The 13,924-nt window shown below is 45.7% G+C and overlaps 1 protein-coding gene across 1 annotated transcript in view; it reads left to right on the top strand.

Moving 5' to 3' along the window:
• The window catches only part of Gipc2 (GIPC PDZ domain containing family member 2), a 72,557-nt gene that overhangs the window by 37,353 nt on the left and 21,280 nt on the right, over window positions 1-13,924 (top strand). The window contains exon 3 of the mRNA XM_021158210.2: window positions 2,677-2,857. Coding sequence (XP_021013869.1) covers window positions 2,677-2,857 — 181 coding nt within the window. The remainder of the gene's footprint in view (window positions 1-2,676; window positions 2,858-13,924) is intronic.

Here is a 13,924-nt window from a genome sequence, read left to right as displayed (position 1 = left end):
GAGAGAGAGAGAGAGAGAGAGAGAGAGAGAAAGAGAGAGTCTCTTTACATAACCCTGTCTGTCCTGAACTAATTATGCAGACTAGGCTGCCTCAAACTCACAGAGATCTTCCTGCCTCTGCCTCCAAAGTATTGAGATTAAAGACATGCCCCACCATTCCCAGCCCTGGTCATGGTGTTTCATCTTAACTACAGAACCCTAATGGACACACCCACTTCCTCAGTTTTTATTCTGTTGGCTCAGGAGTCCGGGGCTCAGGTCAGACGTAAATTAGCCAGTGTTACGCTCTCACACCCGGGGCATCCTTGGGTGCTCTTCTCCAGGTTTTACCTTTCTGGTTTCCTCCCTGTTTCTGCTCCACGTCTGTGGCCCACAGGTGCTCTGACTCTCCTGCTGCTGCTGTCAGACTTCTGGTGCCTGCCTTTCTCCCTCTGGCCTGGGCACTCTCTGGTGACCTTTCTATCATCTCACAGCTTGGGTGATAGCGTCTCATTGTTAATCTGGCCTTTAATTCACAGGTAAGAGTCATGCATCGCTTCTAAGTCTTTTACATGGTTAAGCTTATGTATAGCCTTATTTTAAATAAATTTATAACACATATTAAAAAACACCAAAACTTGAGAACACTGCAATTTGTTTTTGTAATTGGTCGAGAGAAAAAAATAGGCTCCAGGTGAATTAAGACATCAATTAAGATTTAAAAAAAAAAATTCAAAATTAAATGCAGATTCTCAAATCCCTTATTGGGTTAAAAATGGTTATCTAACAGCATATTTTATAAGTTTTTTTTTCTCCTTTAGATGTCAATCTTTTGTTTAATGTTGTTATTTTCTGCCACAGTTTAGAAACTAGATTTTTAAGTGGTATGTTATTGATTCTCTTCAGAATTCTCGGTGCCATCTAATGGATTTTAGACCTCATAGTGAAACTGCATTACAGGTACACTGTAAGAGATTTAAGCCTTAATAAACTGTATGCAAAGGCACAGGCTCCCCTTATTTAGAAGCCAGATGCAGGGGTATTGTAAGTTGCAGGCTAGCCTGGGCTACTTAGAGAGACTGTGTCTCTAAAAACTGAAATCCAACAAAACAGGCTGTTAAGATGACACAGTGGGTAAAGGTGCTTGCTTCAAAGCCTGATGATCTGAGTTAAGTCCTCAGGACACACATGGAGAAAGGAGAGCCCTGGTTGCTGAGAGCTGTCCTTTGACTTCCACAGGCATGCCATGGCACTCCCGTACATGTGTGCGCACATACAGACACACAAGCACACAGACATACAGATACACAGGCAGACAGACACAGGCACAGACAGACAGACAGACACAGAGACACAGGCACAGACAGACAGACACACAGACACAGAGACACAGGCACACAGGCACAGACATACATACAGACACAGACACACAAGCACACACAGGCACACAGGCACAGACAGACAGACACAGACACACAAGCACACACAGACACACAGGCATACAGGCACAGACAGACAGACACAGACACACAGCACACAGGCACAGACAGACAGACACAAACACACAAGCACACACAGACACACAGGCACACAGGCACAGACAGACAGACACAGACACACAAGCACACAAAGACACACAGGCACACAGGCACAGACAGACGCAGATACACAGACAGACAGACACAGGCACAGACAGACAGACACAGACACACAAACACACAGACACACAGGCACAGACAGACACAGACACACAGACAGACAGACACAGGCACAGACAGACAGACACACACAGACACACAGACAGACAGACACAGGCACAGACAGACAGACAGACATACAGACACACAAACACATACAGGCACACAGGCACAGACAGACAGACGCAGACACACAAGCACACACAGACACACAGGCACAGACAGAGACACATACAAATAAACGAATGTAGTAAACATGTAAAACACAAAAGAATACCCTCATCAAATAGCTTGCAGTCAGTTCTCCGTGGGCCTGCGCCTCTCCCATTTAAAATGCATCAACGGAAATCAACAGGGTGAACCTTCCCTCACTGATGGATGCAAAGCTCTGTCTCATGGACTCCTGAAATGTTAGCCATGCTTGTCACGCAGTGGAGGTTGGTCTCCTTGGCTGTAATCACAGCGTTCCTTAAGCCTTTGCATTTGTAACAACAGGTTTAAGCACAAAGCTACTAGATGTGTCTTGTTCAAATTGTTTGAAAAGGAAGACCCAGGTATCATGGAGCAGAGGAGATATCTCAGTGCTTAAGGGCACTTGCTGCTCCTCTGGGGGACATGTTTGGTTTCCAGCACTGCAGCCCTCTCTAACTTCATCTGCAGGGGATCTGATGCCCTCTGTAGAATCTCACAGGGGCTTTAGAAGGATGTGATGTGGCAGGTGTGACAGGTACGCAGAGGGAAGAACGGTGTCTCACCCTTCTTAGGTGACTGGGTTGGAGGATGCTGGGGAAAGATGTCTAGAGGAAATGGTAGCTGTGAGCTAGCTGAATTCTGAATGGAAGGAAGATGAAGACTAGGTGGAGATAGGACGTTTGTTCTTTCTCGCTTCACCTTCTGTCCCTAAGTGAACATTAAGCTATATTGTAATATGTCAGCAGGAACACAAGAGGTAACGACACACAGTTCCACGTGATATCACCATTGATTTTCTCTCTTTCAGAGAATTAAAGATGGCAGCACCATTGACTCAGTTAAAACGATCTGTGTGGGGGATCATATTGAATGTATAAACGGAGAAAATATTGTTGGGTGGCGTCACTTTGAAGTCGCTAAGAAGTTAAAGGAATTGAAAAAGGAGGAACTCTTTACTTTGCAGTTAATAGAACCCAAGAAGGCTTTTGGTAAGTTGAGCCCGTGTGTGTGTGTGTTGTGTGTGTGTGTGTGTGTGTGTGTGAGAGAGAGAGAGAGAGAGAGAGAGAGAGAGAGAGAGAGACACGGATGGGCAGACAGACAAAGAGAAACCATTTTCTTCCCCTTGTTTATCTAAGAGGCAGGATACTGCTCTGTGGGGCTGTGTGCTTCTAGCATACCATTTTGTCTACTGTACTGTACTAGGGAAGAACACAGACTATTACAGACAGCACTACTTAGAAGGAAAGTAACTGAAGGGAAAGGAAAGTTTTCCATTGAAGAACCTTTTCCTAAACCAAGTTCTGCAGAGTCAGATGTCCGGGGATGGAGCTGGAGGTGGGGCTGTGCCAACGGATGCTGTATTGTTTCACTGTGCTGAGCAGAGAGATTTCTGACGGGGCTCTTCAAACCACGATTGTTTCCCAGGGACTCAAGCAACAGAGGTTGGCTTCTTATGGACGTGGTACTTAGCACAGTCATCCGCTCCGTGTCACAGATTCAGAACACTTTCTTCTTGACATTTAGAGTTTGCGACGTCATGAAGTGACTCCCTCTTTCATGTCACATCTGGTTTTAGCCACAGCAGCTGTGTCTCAACTCTTGGTGAAACCTCCAGGGCCATCCCATGGTGTGAGAATGTGCCAGCTTCTCTCTTGCTACAGCACACTATTTTAATGTGTGAAGTCCTCATGCACAGCAGTGCTAAAACATCCTCAGCAGGATCATCTGGGCCTGTCCTGACTCATCCCTGACCTCGCCCCCACACACCCTGTGTTCTTGCTGATGCCTTCATAACACAAATATTTCTTCTAACTTGTCTCTAACGTTGTTTCCTCGGGGCAATGGATGAAATGACATATTGACCTCCCCCTTCCAGTGAGCGACAGGTCACCTCTGAATCCATGGAATTAGGAAGTACTCTCTGTCACCAAATGACTCTTTGTCAATTGATATAAATGTAACGGGAATTGTGTTGTATATAGGAGACGATTCCACTGAAAGGTTGAGAGGAGGATGCTTGCGGCCTCATTGCTTCCCAGGGACCATGGTAGGAGCTCTAAGTGGTGCTGCCATACTCCTGCCTGTGCATCAGCACCTATGCCTTTCTCCTTCTCAGGATGGCAAGGCATGCCCAGGTCTCTCTGCAGCAGTCCCTTTCCACCCAGCTCTTCCAGTGTTTGCTCTTTACACTGATGGGAGTCAGGGGCTTCACATACATTGTCTTACACAATGAAAACTCTTTGTAAAGCAAAGCTAGTCTCCGTATAACTTAAGAAATAGAACTCCTTCTTATGTTTATCTCCAACACTGTTTTTGTTAGGGTTTTATTGTTGTGAAGAGACATGATAGCCACCATAACTCTTATAGAGGGAAACATTTAATTGGGGCTGGCTTACAGTTTCAGAGATTCAGTCCATTATCATCATGGCGGGAAGCATGGCAGCACTCAGCACTCAGAGTTCTACATCTGGATCTGTAGGCAACAAAAACACCTGGCCTGGCCTGGGCTCACCTCCAAACCCACCTCCAGTGGCACATTTCCTCCAACAAGGCCATACCACCCAATCCTTCTCAAGTAGGGCCACTGCCTTAAAATTCAAACATGAATCTATAGGGGCCATTCTTATTGAAACCACCATAGAGATGAAGAAAAAAAAAAAAAACCATTCCATTGCCTGATCTTGGACCATATATGAAGTTCTTGAATTCTCTGTCTAGAATATACTAATATTCTAGCTTTTATCTGCTCTTGGTAGATATCAAGAACATACTGGTACATTTCTTTCAACAGGTCCCTTCTGAGCCATTGGTGTGTGCTGGTTTTAGAGTGCTAGGTAATGATATTGGCCACTTATTGATAGCTTACTGTATACTATCTCTGGACTGTATGCTTGGCATATGCTAAGATCCACATCATATACACGCTCCTATCTAGTGAGATGAGAAGAACATGAAAATAAATCAAGTGAACAGTTGGTGCTGAGGTGCTAAATACACTAGAGTGTGAAAGCAGGAATAAGGTGTTGAGGGAAGGCTCTGGGAGGGAGGGAGGGAGGGAGGGAGGTGTTGGGGATTGAGTCTGGGACCTTGCACGTGTTGGCAAATGTTCTTCCTTTTGGTTATATCTCCAGCCCAGGAAAAATCCTGAGAGAAGGGTTTTGAGCTACATCTGAGAGGTGGCCAGGTGCTTGCTCTGTACGCTTACTGGAGGAAGGTGACCCAGGGCACAGGAGCAGAATGGGCTCAGTATGAACCATTGTGTATTTGTGAGTGCTGCACACACCAGTGTATCAAAAATGAAAACCAAGTGTCAGGAAAGTCCACATTATCAAAAGCCTGATCTGTGAAGACAGGGAGTGGTCCATGGAGAACCCAGGATGGGGTATAAGAGGCCGTAGCATGGTGGGCCCTAGATTTCAGAAAGATAACTGAGATTGTATCAATGAACATATAGGATTTGATGTTGAAGTCAGGAAATCAGAGAGATCATATTGCATTAGCTGTGGAGAAGACAGAATCCTGAACTAAGGCTGGTCCCACAGGTGTGGAGAGGAGAAATGGCTTGGAGGAACAAGCTAACGCTGTGGAGGAACCATTTATAGATATCATTCCTTCCATGGGGCAGACTTGACTGCTTATAGGTCATTAGAGTGGGTTATTTATACCTCTAAGTAGGCAAATGCCACAAGACATGGTTTTGGGGATACTAAACACCCATGGCACCCCAGGGCATACTAAACACCTACAAGTGAGCTACCTCCCCAGCCCAAGACAGAACTTTTATTTGGAGAGTTGACTGTCAAATGTTTATTGCATATTCCTAAACGTCATGAAGGTTGGATTGTAAACTGTTGACTCTAGAGGTAAAGGAATAAGACTTGCAAATAATCAATAGGTTTGTGGGCTGGTTGAGGGATTCTTTGAGATGAGGTGAGATGGGGAAGATTTAGAAAGGAGACAGGGAAGAGAGATGAGAAGTATAGTTTGGGATCTCATGTGTTTGAAATCTATGAAGACAGTTCAGTTGTGTGAGGCTGTGGACATTGAGAACTGAAGCCTAGAAGAAGGGTTTTATGAACGATTGAATTCTAGTACTCTGGGGAAAAATATTCATTCAGCATGAAGAAAGGACAGAAAACGGAGCTTCATGGGAAATGCCAGCATTCACACAGCAGAAGGAAAAGAAGCTAGCATAGTGAAGGTGACCAGACAAAGGGAGGCTGTAGGTGACTGTAGGCCACTCTTCCTAAGAGCAGATCCCCTGGGCTTTCCCAAGTCAGCCTTGGAGCTCAGGGAGGAGTAAAGGCTATAAAATGTATTCTTGGGATCTTCTGTGCTGGTCAGCAGTCCCGTCACTAGTAGGACCAACCACCTACTCAGAGCAGGGCTGAAAACACACTCTGTCTTAGGGTTTCCATTGTGTGTAGAGTCACCGTGACCAAGGCCACCCTTATAAAGGAAAGCATTTAATTGGGGCTGATTTATTGGTTCAGAGGTTTAGTCCATTGGTGGGAAGCATGGCAGTGTGCAGGCAGACATGGTGCCAGGAGGAGCTGAGAGTTCTCCGTCTGGATCCAGAGCAACAGGAAGAGAGTGGCACTGTGTTTGACTTGGGCTCTTGAAATCTCAAAGCCCAACCTCCCAGAGACGTACTTCCTCCAACAATGCCACACCCACCCTGACAGGGCACTCCTAATGACTCCTGCTACCACTCCCTGATGACTAAGCAAGCAGTCAAATCTATGAACCTCTGGGGGTCGTTCCCATCCAAACCACCAGAATGATCTTGAACCTTCTGATCCTTCTGCCTCTACCTTCCAAGAGCTGGAGTCACAACTGTGTACTATTACGCTGTTTCTGCCGTGCTAGGGATTCGAACCAGAGTCTCATGTGTGCTCCACAGCACTCTACTAACAGCTCCATTCCCAGCTCCAGGGAAAACTTTATTTGTTACAAACACGGGTCTGTTTCAGTTATGTATGTTTGTTTGTGTGTATTAATAGTGCATATTATACATTAGCGTGTATCCATCTCTCACAGAGAGTCACAGCAAAACCATAGCACTGAAAGCTGCTCGGTGGAGGACTTCCCTGTTGGAAGGGCGGGGCCACGCCTTCCCCATACCTGACGTGATTTCCCCTGGTTAGTTGCTATCTGATCCGCTTTTCTTTCCTGAGCTGGAGTCTTCTATGCCCTTGTCATGGCAGCCTGCCAGCCCTTATCACGTGCTGGCTGCAACGTCTCCAAAGATATTTTTTAGGGCCTGGCTCATTTCCTTTCTCCTTGTGCCAGTGTAAAGGGACATAGCTTTCTTTCACAATGAGCTCAACCCCTGCTCACTGAAAACCCAGAGTGTTCTCAGCTGTGTAACCCAGTTGACTGTTGAAATGACTCTTGAAACCAGACCAGACTGACCAGTTCCTTTTCCCAGGAGACCTTTGAACTGTAGTGGGCATAACTACTGGGGCTAAGGGCCTTTGTGTTTTGCTTAAATGAGTCTTATCCTGGAGATATGTGACTTTTACCCTTTGAGATAGGAGGCTTCCAGAAGGAGACCTGTGTTTTCCAAGTCAGAAGGGGAGTTGGGAAGGAATGGTCTCCTCTTAAGACATCTGGGGGTTAGGTTTTGGGGGGTATTTAGGTTTTGTAGCAGGTCTGCTTTTAGAGGCTTCCTTTCTGCGACATGTACCCATCAGAATGGGATGTTAAGTATGTGGAACAGTGTGGTTACACACTGTTGGAGTGACACAGCGGGAGATGACGCGGCCCTGCATTAGCTCACTCAGCTTTCCAAACGCTGCCCTGAAAACCTGAGGAGAAAAATGCTCCTTCCGTCACACAACTTCCTAAACTTCAAACATTAAAAAAAAACCCCTGCATTCCCTTCTCTTCTCCCTTCTTAGGGTCTCACTATGTAGCCCTGGCTGGCCTGCTGCTCACTACGTAGACCTGGCTGGCCCCAGTTTTGCAGCGCCAATTCCCTGGCTTCTGCTTTCTAAGTGCTCGTATTACAGAGACGCTACACAGATCTTCAGAAGATGATGTTGACTATTCATGCTACATTTAGTGTAAAAGATTCAACTACAAATACTTTGGCTTGTTTGTTGTGTTCTCTGGACTCTATAAACTACCCTGGACAAATATGAAATAACTGACAGGAGATGAGATGAATACTTAGGTCTGTCACTCTGCCAGGTGCTGAGTGTGTGATAACAACTGAGTAAATGTCTTAACCTTTCTGTGCCTTGGCTTCCCTACACCAAAAGTAAAGATGCTGATAGACTTGACCACAGTAGTCTGTTGTGAAGACTACACTGGAAAAGTGGTACAAGTAGTCCTTGATACATCAAATCTTCAACAATAGTTAGCTGTTATCACAGGTTAGGCATCCCTTACCTCAAAATCTAAAATCAGAAACGTTTCCTAACTGCCAGTTCTTGAGCACCAGGCCTGACTAGGAATGGAAAATCCCATACCTGTCCCAATGGGTTGGGCCACAGTAAGAACACAGGTGCATCAAAAATAATGTTCATGGTGGCCTTCATGTTGTGAGTTAGAGGTACATGAAATGCCAATAAAGCTTGAGTGTCCCAGGATACCCTATTATACACATGTAGCTGGCCCCAGATCTGAGCACCTGGTAGCTGAAACACTTCTGTCCCCAGGATTTCAGACAAGGACCCTTCAGCCTGTGCAGTCACTGCAAGGGGTAATTTTAGCAACAGAGGAACTTACAGGACACAGGGACAGCAGAGCGGGTGAGAACAGATGCTTGTTAAAAACTGCTGCTGTCTCACCTCAGGTCCTAGCAATATATCATGATGGCAGCTACCATTCACTTTTGTAAGGGATCTCTCTGTCTCTGTCTCTGTCTCTGTCTCTGTGTAATACATGTGTGAGGGGAACGTTCATATGAGTGTGGTTTACTTGTAGAGACCAGAGGAGGACAGTGAGTATCTCTTACACACTCTGCCTTGTTTCTTAGACCGGGGTCTCTCACTGAACCCAAAGCTCACAGTTTCAGCTACGCTTGCTGGTCATGGAGCTCCTGTCCTCTGCCTGTCTCTGTCCCCCAACCCTGGGGTTTGAGGTGTGTGTAGCCATGCTTGGCTTTCTTATGTAGGTGCTGGGGATTTGAACTAAGCTCTTCATACTTAAATAGAAGTGCTGTTATTCCCTGAGCCATCTCTCCCATCTACTTTTATAAGCAAAAAACCATCCAATCCCCACAGTCATTCTAAACTTAAAGCTGTTTTCCCAGGGTCTCTGCGAGAAGGTCACAGTGACCAGAGCCTGCTTCCTGACGACTGCTATGCTGAGTCACTGTGTGCTGTCCCCACGAGTTTACATTTGGATAAAGAGGCAAATACACTAAGAAGCCACTAATGTTACTAATAGTAACAACACTTACTGGATGTGTGATTGAAATGTGATGAAGGGAAGACAAAAACTTAGCCAAGACACTGGTGTTTGCATCTTTTCCTTGACTCTTTTCCTTGGTTATTCTATTTATTTTCAGTTCAAATGTTGTTCCCCTTCCCGGTCCCCGCCTCAAGCCCCCTATGTCCTCCCCCTGCCTCTATGAGGTGCTCCCCAACTCGCCCACCCACTCCTGCCTCAATGCTCCAGCATTCCCCTATCCTGGGTCATCAAGCCTCCATAGGACCAAGGGGTTCCCCTCAAAGTGATGCCAGATAGGGCAATTCTCTGCTACATATCCAGCTGGAGCCATGGGTACCCCCTGTGTACTCTTTGGTTGGTTTACTCCTTGGGAGCTTTGGGGGGTCTGGTTGGTTGATATTGTTGCTTTTTCTATGGGGCTGCAAACCCCTTCAGCTCCTTAAAGTTCTTGCCCTAACTTCTCTATTGAGGTCCTCACGCTCAGTCTGATGTTTGGCTGTGTACATCTGCAGCTCTAGCAGAGCTTCTCAGGGGCAGCTATACCAGGCTTCTGTCAGCAAGCTCTTCTTGGCAATAGTGTCTGGGTTTAGTGTCTGCAGATGGGATGGATCCTTAGGTGGGGCAGTCCCTGGATGACCTTTCCTTCAGTCTCTGCTCCACTCTTTGTCCTTGCATTTCCTTTTGACAGGAGGAATTCTGGATTAATATTTTTGAGATGGGTGGGTGGCCCCATCCCTCAACCGGGGGCCATGCCTATCCACTGGATATGGTCTCTACAGGTTCTATCTCCCCTTTGTTGGGTATTTTGACTAATGTCCTCCCTGTTGGGTCCTGGGGACCTCTTGGGTCCCAGGCCTCTGGGACTTTTTAGTGGCTACCCTCAATTCCCCCTTCCCCACTGCTTCACACCTACTTTCAAATTCCCAATCCTCTATACTTCTCCCCATCTCTTCCCATATCTGAACTGGCCAGCTTTTTCCCTTCCCCGTCTTCTCATGTGTGTTCTTTTGTACTGGGTTACCTCACTCAGGATTATATTTTCTAGTTTCATCCATTTGCCTGAGAATTTCATGAAGTCATTGTTTTTAATAGCTGAGTAGTACTCCATCGTGTAAATGTACCACATTTTCTGTATCCATTTTTCTTTTCAGGGACATCTGGGTTGTTTCCAGCTTCTAGCTTCTTATAAGCTCAGTGATCACTGGTGTTACATAACCCAGATTTCCCTCTTTCTAATCTATAGCATCTCTGAATTTAACACGACTGATGCATATGAAGTATTTGGAACTGTACTTGAGTCACAGAGTCGGGAGCCAATGCTGTTATGCCCCTGTTAATCCTCACACGATTCCATGACGGCTTTTCCAGTGAGGAAACTGAGTCTTGGGGTGGATTAATTACTCACCGAGTCACAGAGGATGGAGAGGAAGTGTAGGGAGAGAGAAGTCTGGCCAGGTCTGAGGTGTTAATGGTGTGTGGTGTTCCTGCTTTAGAATGTCCCACAGGCTCAGAGGCTGCCACGCTGTGATGTAGACTGCACAGTTCATTCAGGAGCTGGGCATAATAATAAATAAATGTAATAATATGTAAGTATATTATAATATGATATATTTATATAATAATATATACATATAATTTATAAATGCATGAATTAATATATAATAACACATAAATACTAAATAAATATAAATATAATAAATGTGATTGCGTGGGAGTAAGTGGGAAGGCTGGGTGGAAACTTTCCCAAGAGGATGCCATGAGACAGATGGCTATGCCTGGCTTGTGTCGATGTTAAGGACCAGAGAAAAGTACTGGGCCTCCTGACCAGATGATAACAGGTGTCAGAACTGTGAGAGCGAGTGTTGGTTTTCCAAGAGACTTTCTTCACCCTGGCTTGGCTTGAAAGTGGACACAATGACTAGACAGGGCGGGGCCATTATCACTGAGGACAACCTTAGGCCTTTGGATCCTGGGATGCAAGCAAAGTCCACCCAGACAAAACTAAGACAGATGAGTTATCTCACGAAACCCACAGCTGGGGATTGGTGCACAAGTGCATGTGTTTGGTATTAGTAGGGGATCAAGAATCCTCTTTGACAATTATTTCTTTTCTTTTAAATTTTAATTAATTAATTTATTTATATGAGTACACTGTAGCTCTCTTCAGACACACCAGAAGGCATCAGATCCCATTACAGATGGTTGTGAGTCACCATGTCGTTGCTGGGACTTGAACTCAGGACCTCTAGAAGAAATCAGTGCTCTTTACTGCTGAGCCATCTTTCCAGCCCCTTATTTCTGTTTCTTTTTATACCTTTAAAAAAGATTTATGTGTATAGTGTTTTGTCTGCATATGTGTTTATGCCTGGTGCCTGAGGAGGCCAAAAGAGAGTTTTGTATCTCCAGGAACTAGAATTATAGCTGAAGAGCGGCCAGACCCAAGTCCTTGAGAGGGCAGCCAGGGCTTTTAACCACTGAGCCATCTCTCCAGGCCCTGCTTTGGCATTTCTTATGTATGGGATCGTGGGCTGATGTTTGGAACACACTGTGGAAATCTAATGGGCATTGTGAGAGGGGACGCGGGAGCAGGTGGGACTAGGTGAGAAAGAAGCTCCGTGAAAATCACACCTGAACTTGTCCTGGGAGAATGGCAGGAACGTATTTGAAGGCAGGAGGGTTTGGAAGGTCCGTGGCAGTGAAGAGCACCGGCCTGCAGGAGCAGGCAGCAAAAGCTACTTAGAGTCAGGGAAGCTTGGAAGCCAGGCCGGGAACATGGGCTTTCTTTGGAGGCTGAGAGTGAGCCGTTCCATGCTGATTTTAAAAGTGACACAAGATGAAGTTACAGCAATTAAGTCAGAAAGACCAGTGCTGCTGTATCTGACTAGAGAAGACGCTTGGGATGGTGTTTCTCTGGCAGAGTAACAGAGAGGAAATGCTAAGTGCTTAGGGCCGTGAGCGGCAGTGGGGATTCCAAGGAAGGAGAGAGGAACAATTCATCAGAAAAGGATTTCTCATTCTCCTAGGTTGTCATGTCTGAGGTGTCCTGCCTCAGTCTGCTAACCCAATCCTGGGAGGTTCTAGCCTCCGTACAATCCACTGTAGCCTGGATGTTCCCAGCCTCTGAGACTTGCTGCTGGATAAGCTCACCCCTTCCTAGTTCTTTCTGAACTCTAGCTGGCTGGTTCAACTCAGCTGTTCTGGCTCAAACTCTTCTCCCAGTTGACTTATTCAATCTGGTTTTCCTCCTGACCCCTGAATTGCTCTGCATGGCCTCAGCTCTAGCAATCTTTTCTACTCTGGCTCCTTCTCACTCCCGTTTTGGTTCTGTCTTCACCTGTGTCTAGCTTGTTCTCTCTTCATCCTGTCTCTTTAAACAACTATCCCCCACCCCCACCCCTGCCGCACCTCCCTTTACTCCACTCTCCCTCTCAACTCTACTGTCTGCTCTCTCAGAACTCTGCTGTATCCTGTGCGGCACTCTCCTCTCCTGTACTGACTGTCTCTCAAGTAGCTTCTTTTTCCTCTCTCTTCTTGAGAGAGTTAGGCACATCCTATTCTGTCAAGTCTTTCTCTGATTTGTCACTTTGCTATTCAATTAGACATCATTTTCAAACACAGGTGCTTCCTTCTACAAACTAACTTTCCTTCAATGTTTGGGATTAAGGGTGTGTGTCTGCATTCCAGCCAGAGGGATTAAAGGTATGTGCTAAGGGCCAAGTCACACCCTAACTAGAAACCGCTTCAAATATCTCCTTAACACTTTCAAGGGTAGACGCAGGTAGGAGCTGGTTTGCTGATGTCTAGGCCTATGGGAGGGAAGCCCATAACTCAACCTTACTCTCAAGGTTTCTGTCCTGGAAGGCTGAATGAAAGAATGGTGTTAAAATTAGAAATGGGGGCTGGAGAGATGGCTCAGCCGCTAAGGGCACTGACTGCTCTTCCAGAGGTCCTGAGTTCAATTCCCAGCAACCACATGGTAGCTCACAACCATCTGTAATGGGATCTGATGCCCTCTTCTAGTGTGTCTGAAGACAGGTACAGTGGGCTCATACATTAAATAAATAAATAAATCTTTTTAAAAAATAAGAAATGGGCATTTGGGGTGTGGAAGGGACTTTGGGGAAAATTTGGGGTTTTAGATCTATATTGCATTTTATCTGTCATTGACGAACATTGTTTTGGTCAAGGTTTTAAAGTGCTTACAAGGACAAAATGGGGTTGTCATTAATGTTTAATGCAGTATAACTCATTCTGTCACAATGATTCTATGGAAGAAGATGAAAGAAGGGCCAGGTTGTCTTTAATGGGGCGTAGTAAATGTTTGAGATGAATTCTAAGCAAAACTGGTCTAAATATTTTCAATGGAAGACTCAGCTGGTTATCAACATAGGGGCTCTTTCTAAGCAAGCTGCAAACCCTTATTGAAAACAAAAATTTGCCAGGTATGGTGTTGCAAGCACTTGAACCACAGTGCTCAGGAGGTAGAGGCAGGCAAATCTCTGAGTTTGATATTTGACTGGTCTTTGTAGTGAGTACAATGCCCATCCCGAGAGAGAGAGAGAGAGAGAGAGAGAGAGAGAGAGAGAGAGAGAGAAGTGCGGCTGGGGTGTAGAGTTTTTGCCTAGAATGTCCGGAGTCTTAGGTTTGGTCCCCAG

Source organism: Mus caroli, chromosome 3 (genome assembly GCF_900094665.2).
Source record: "Mus caroli chromosome 3, CAROLI_EIJ_v1.1, whole genome shotgun sequence".
Classification (NCBI taxonomy): Eukaryota; Metazoa; Chordata; class Mammalia; order Rodentia; family Muridae; genus Mus; species Mus caroli.
The sequence above is the reverse complement of the archived record's forward strand: the minus strand, read 5'-3'. Positions and strand labels throughout refer to the sequence as shown.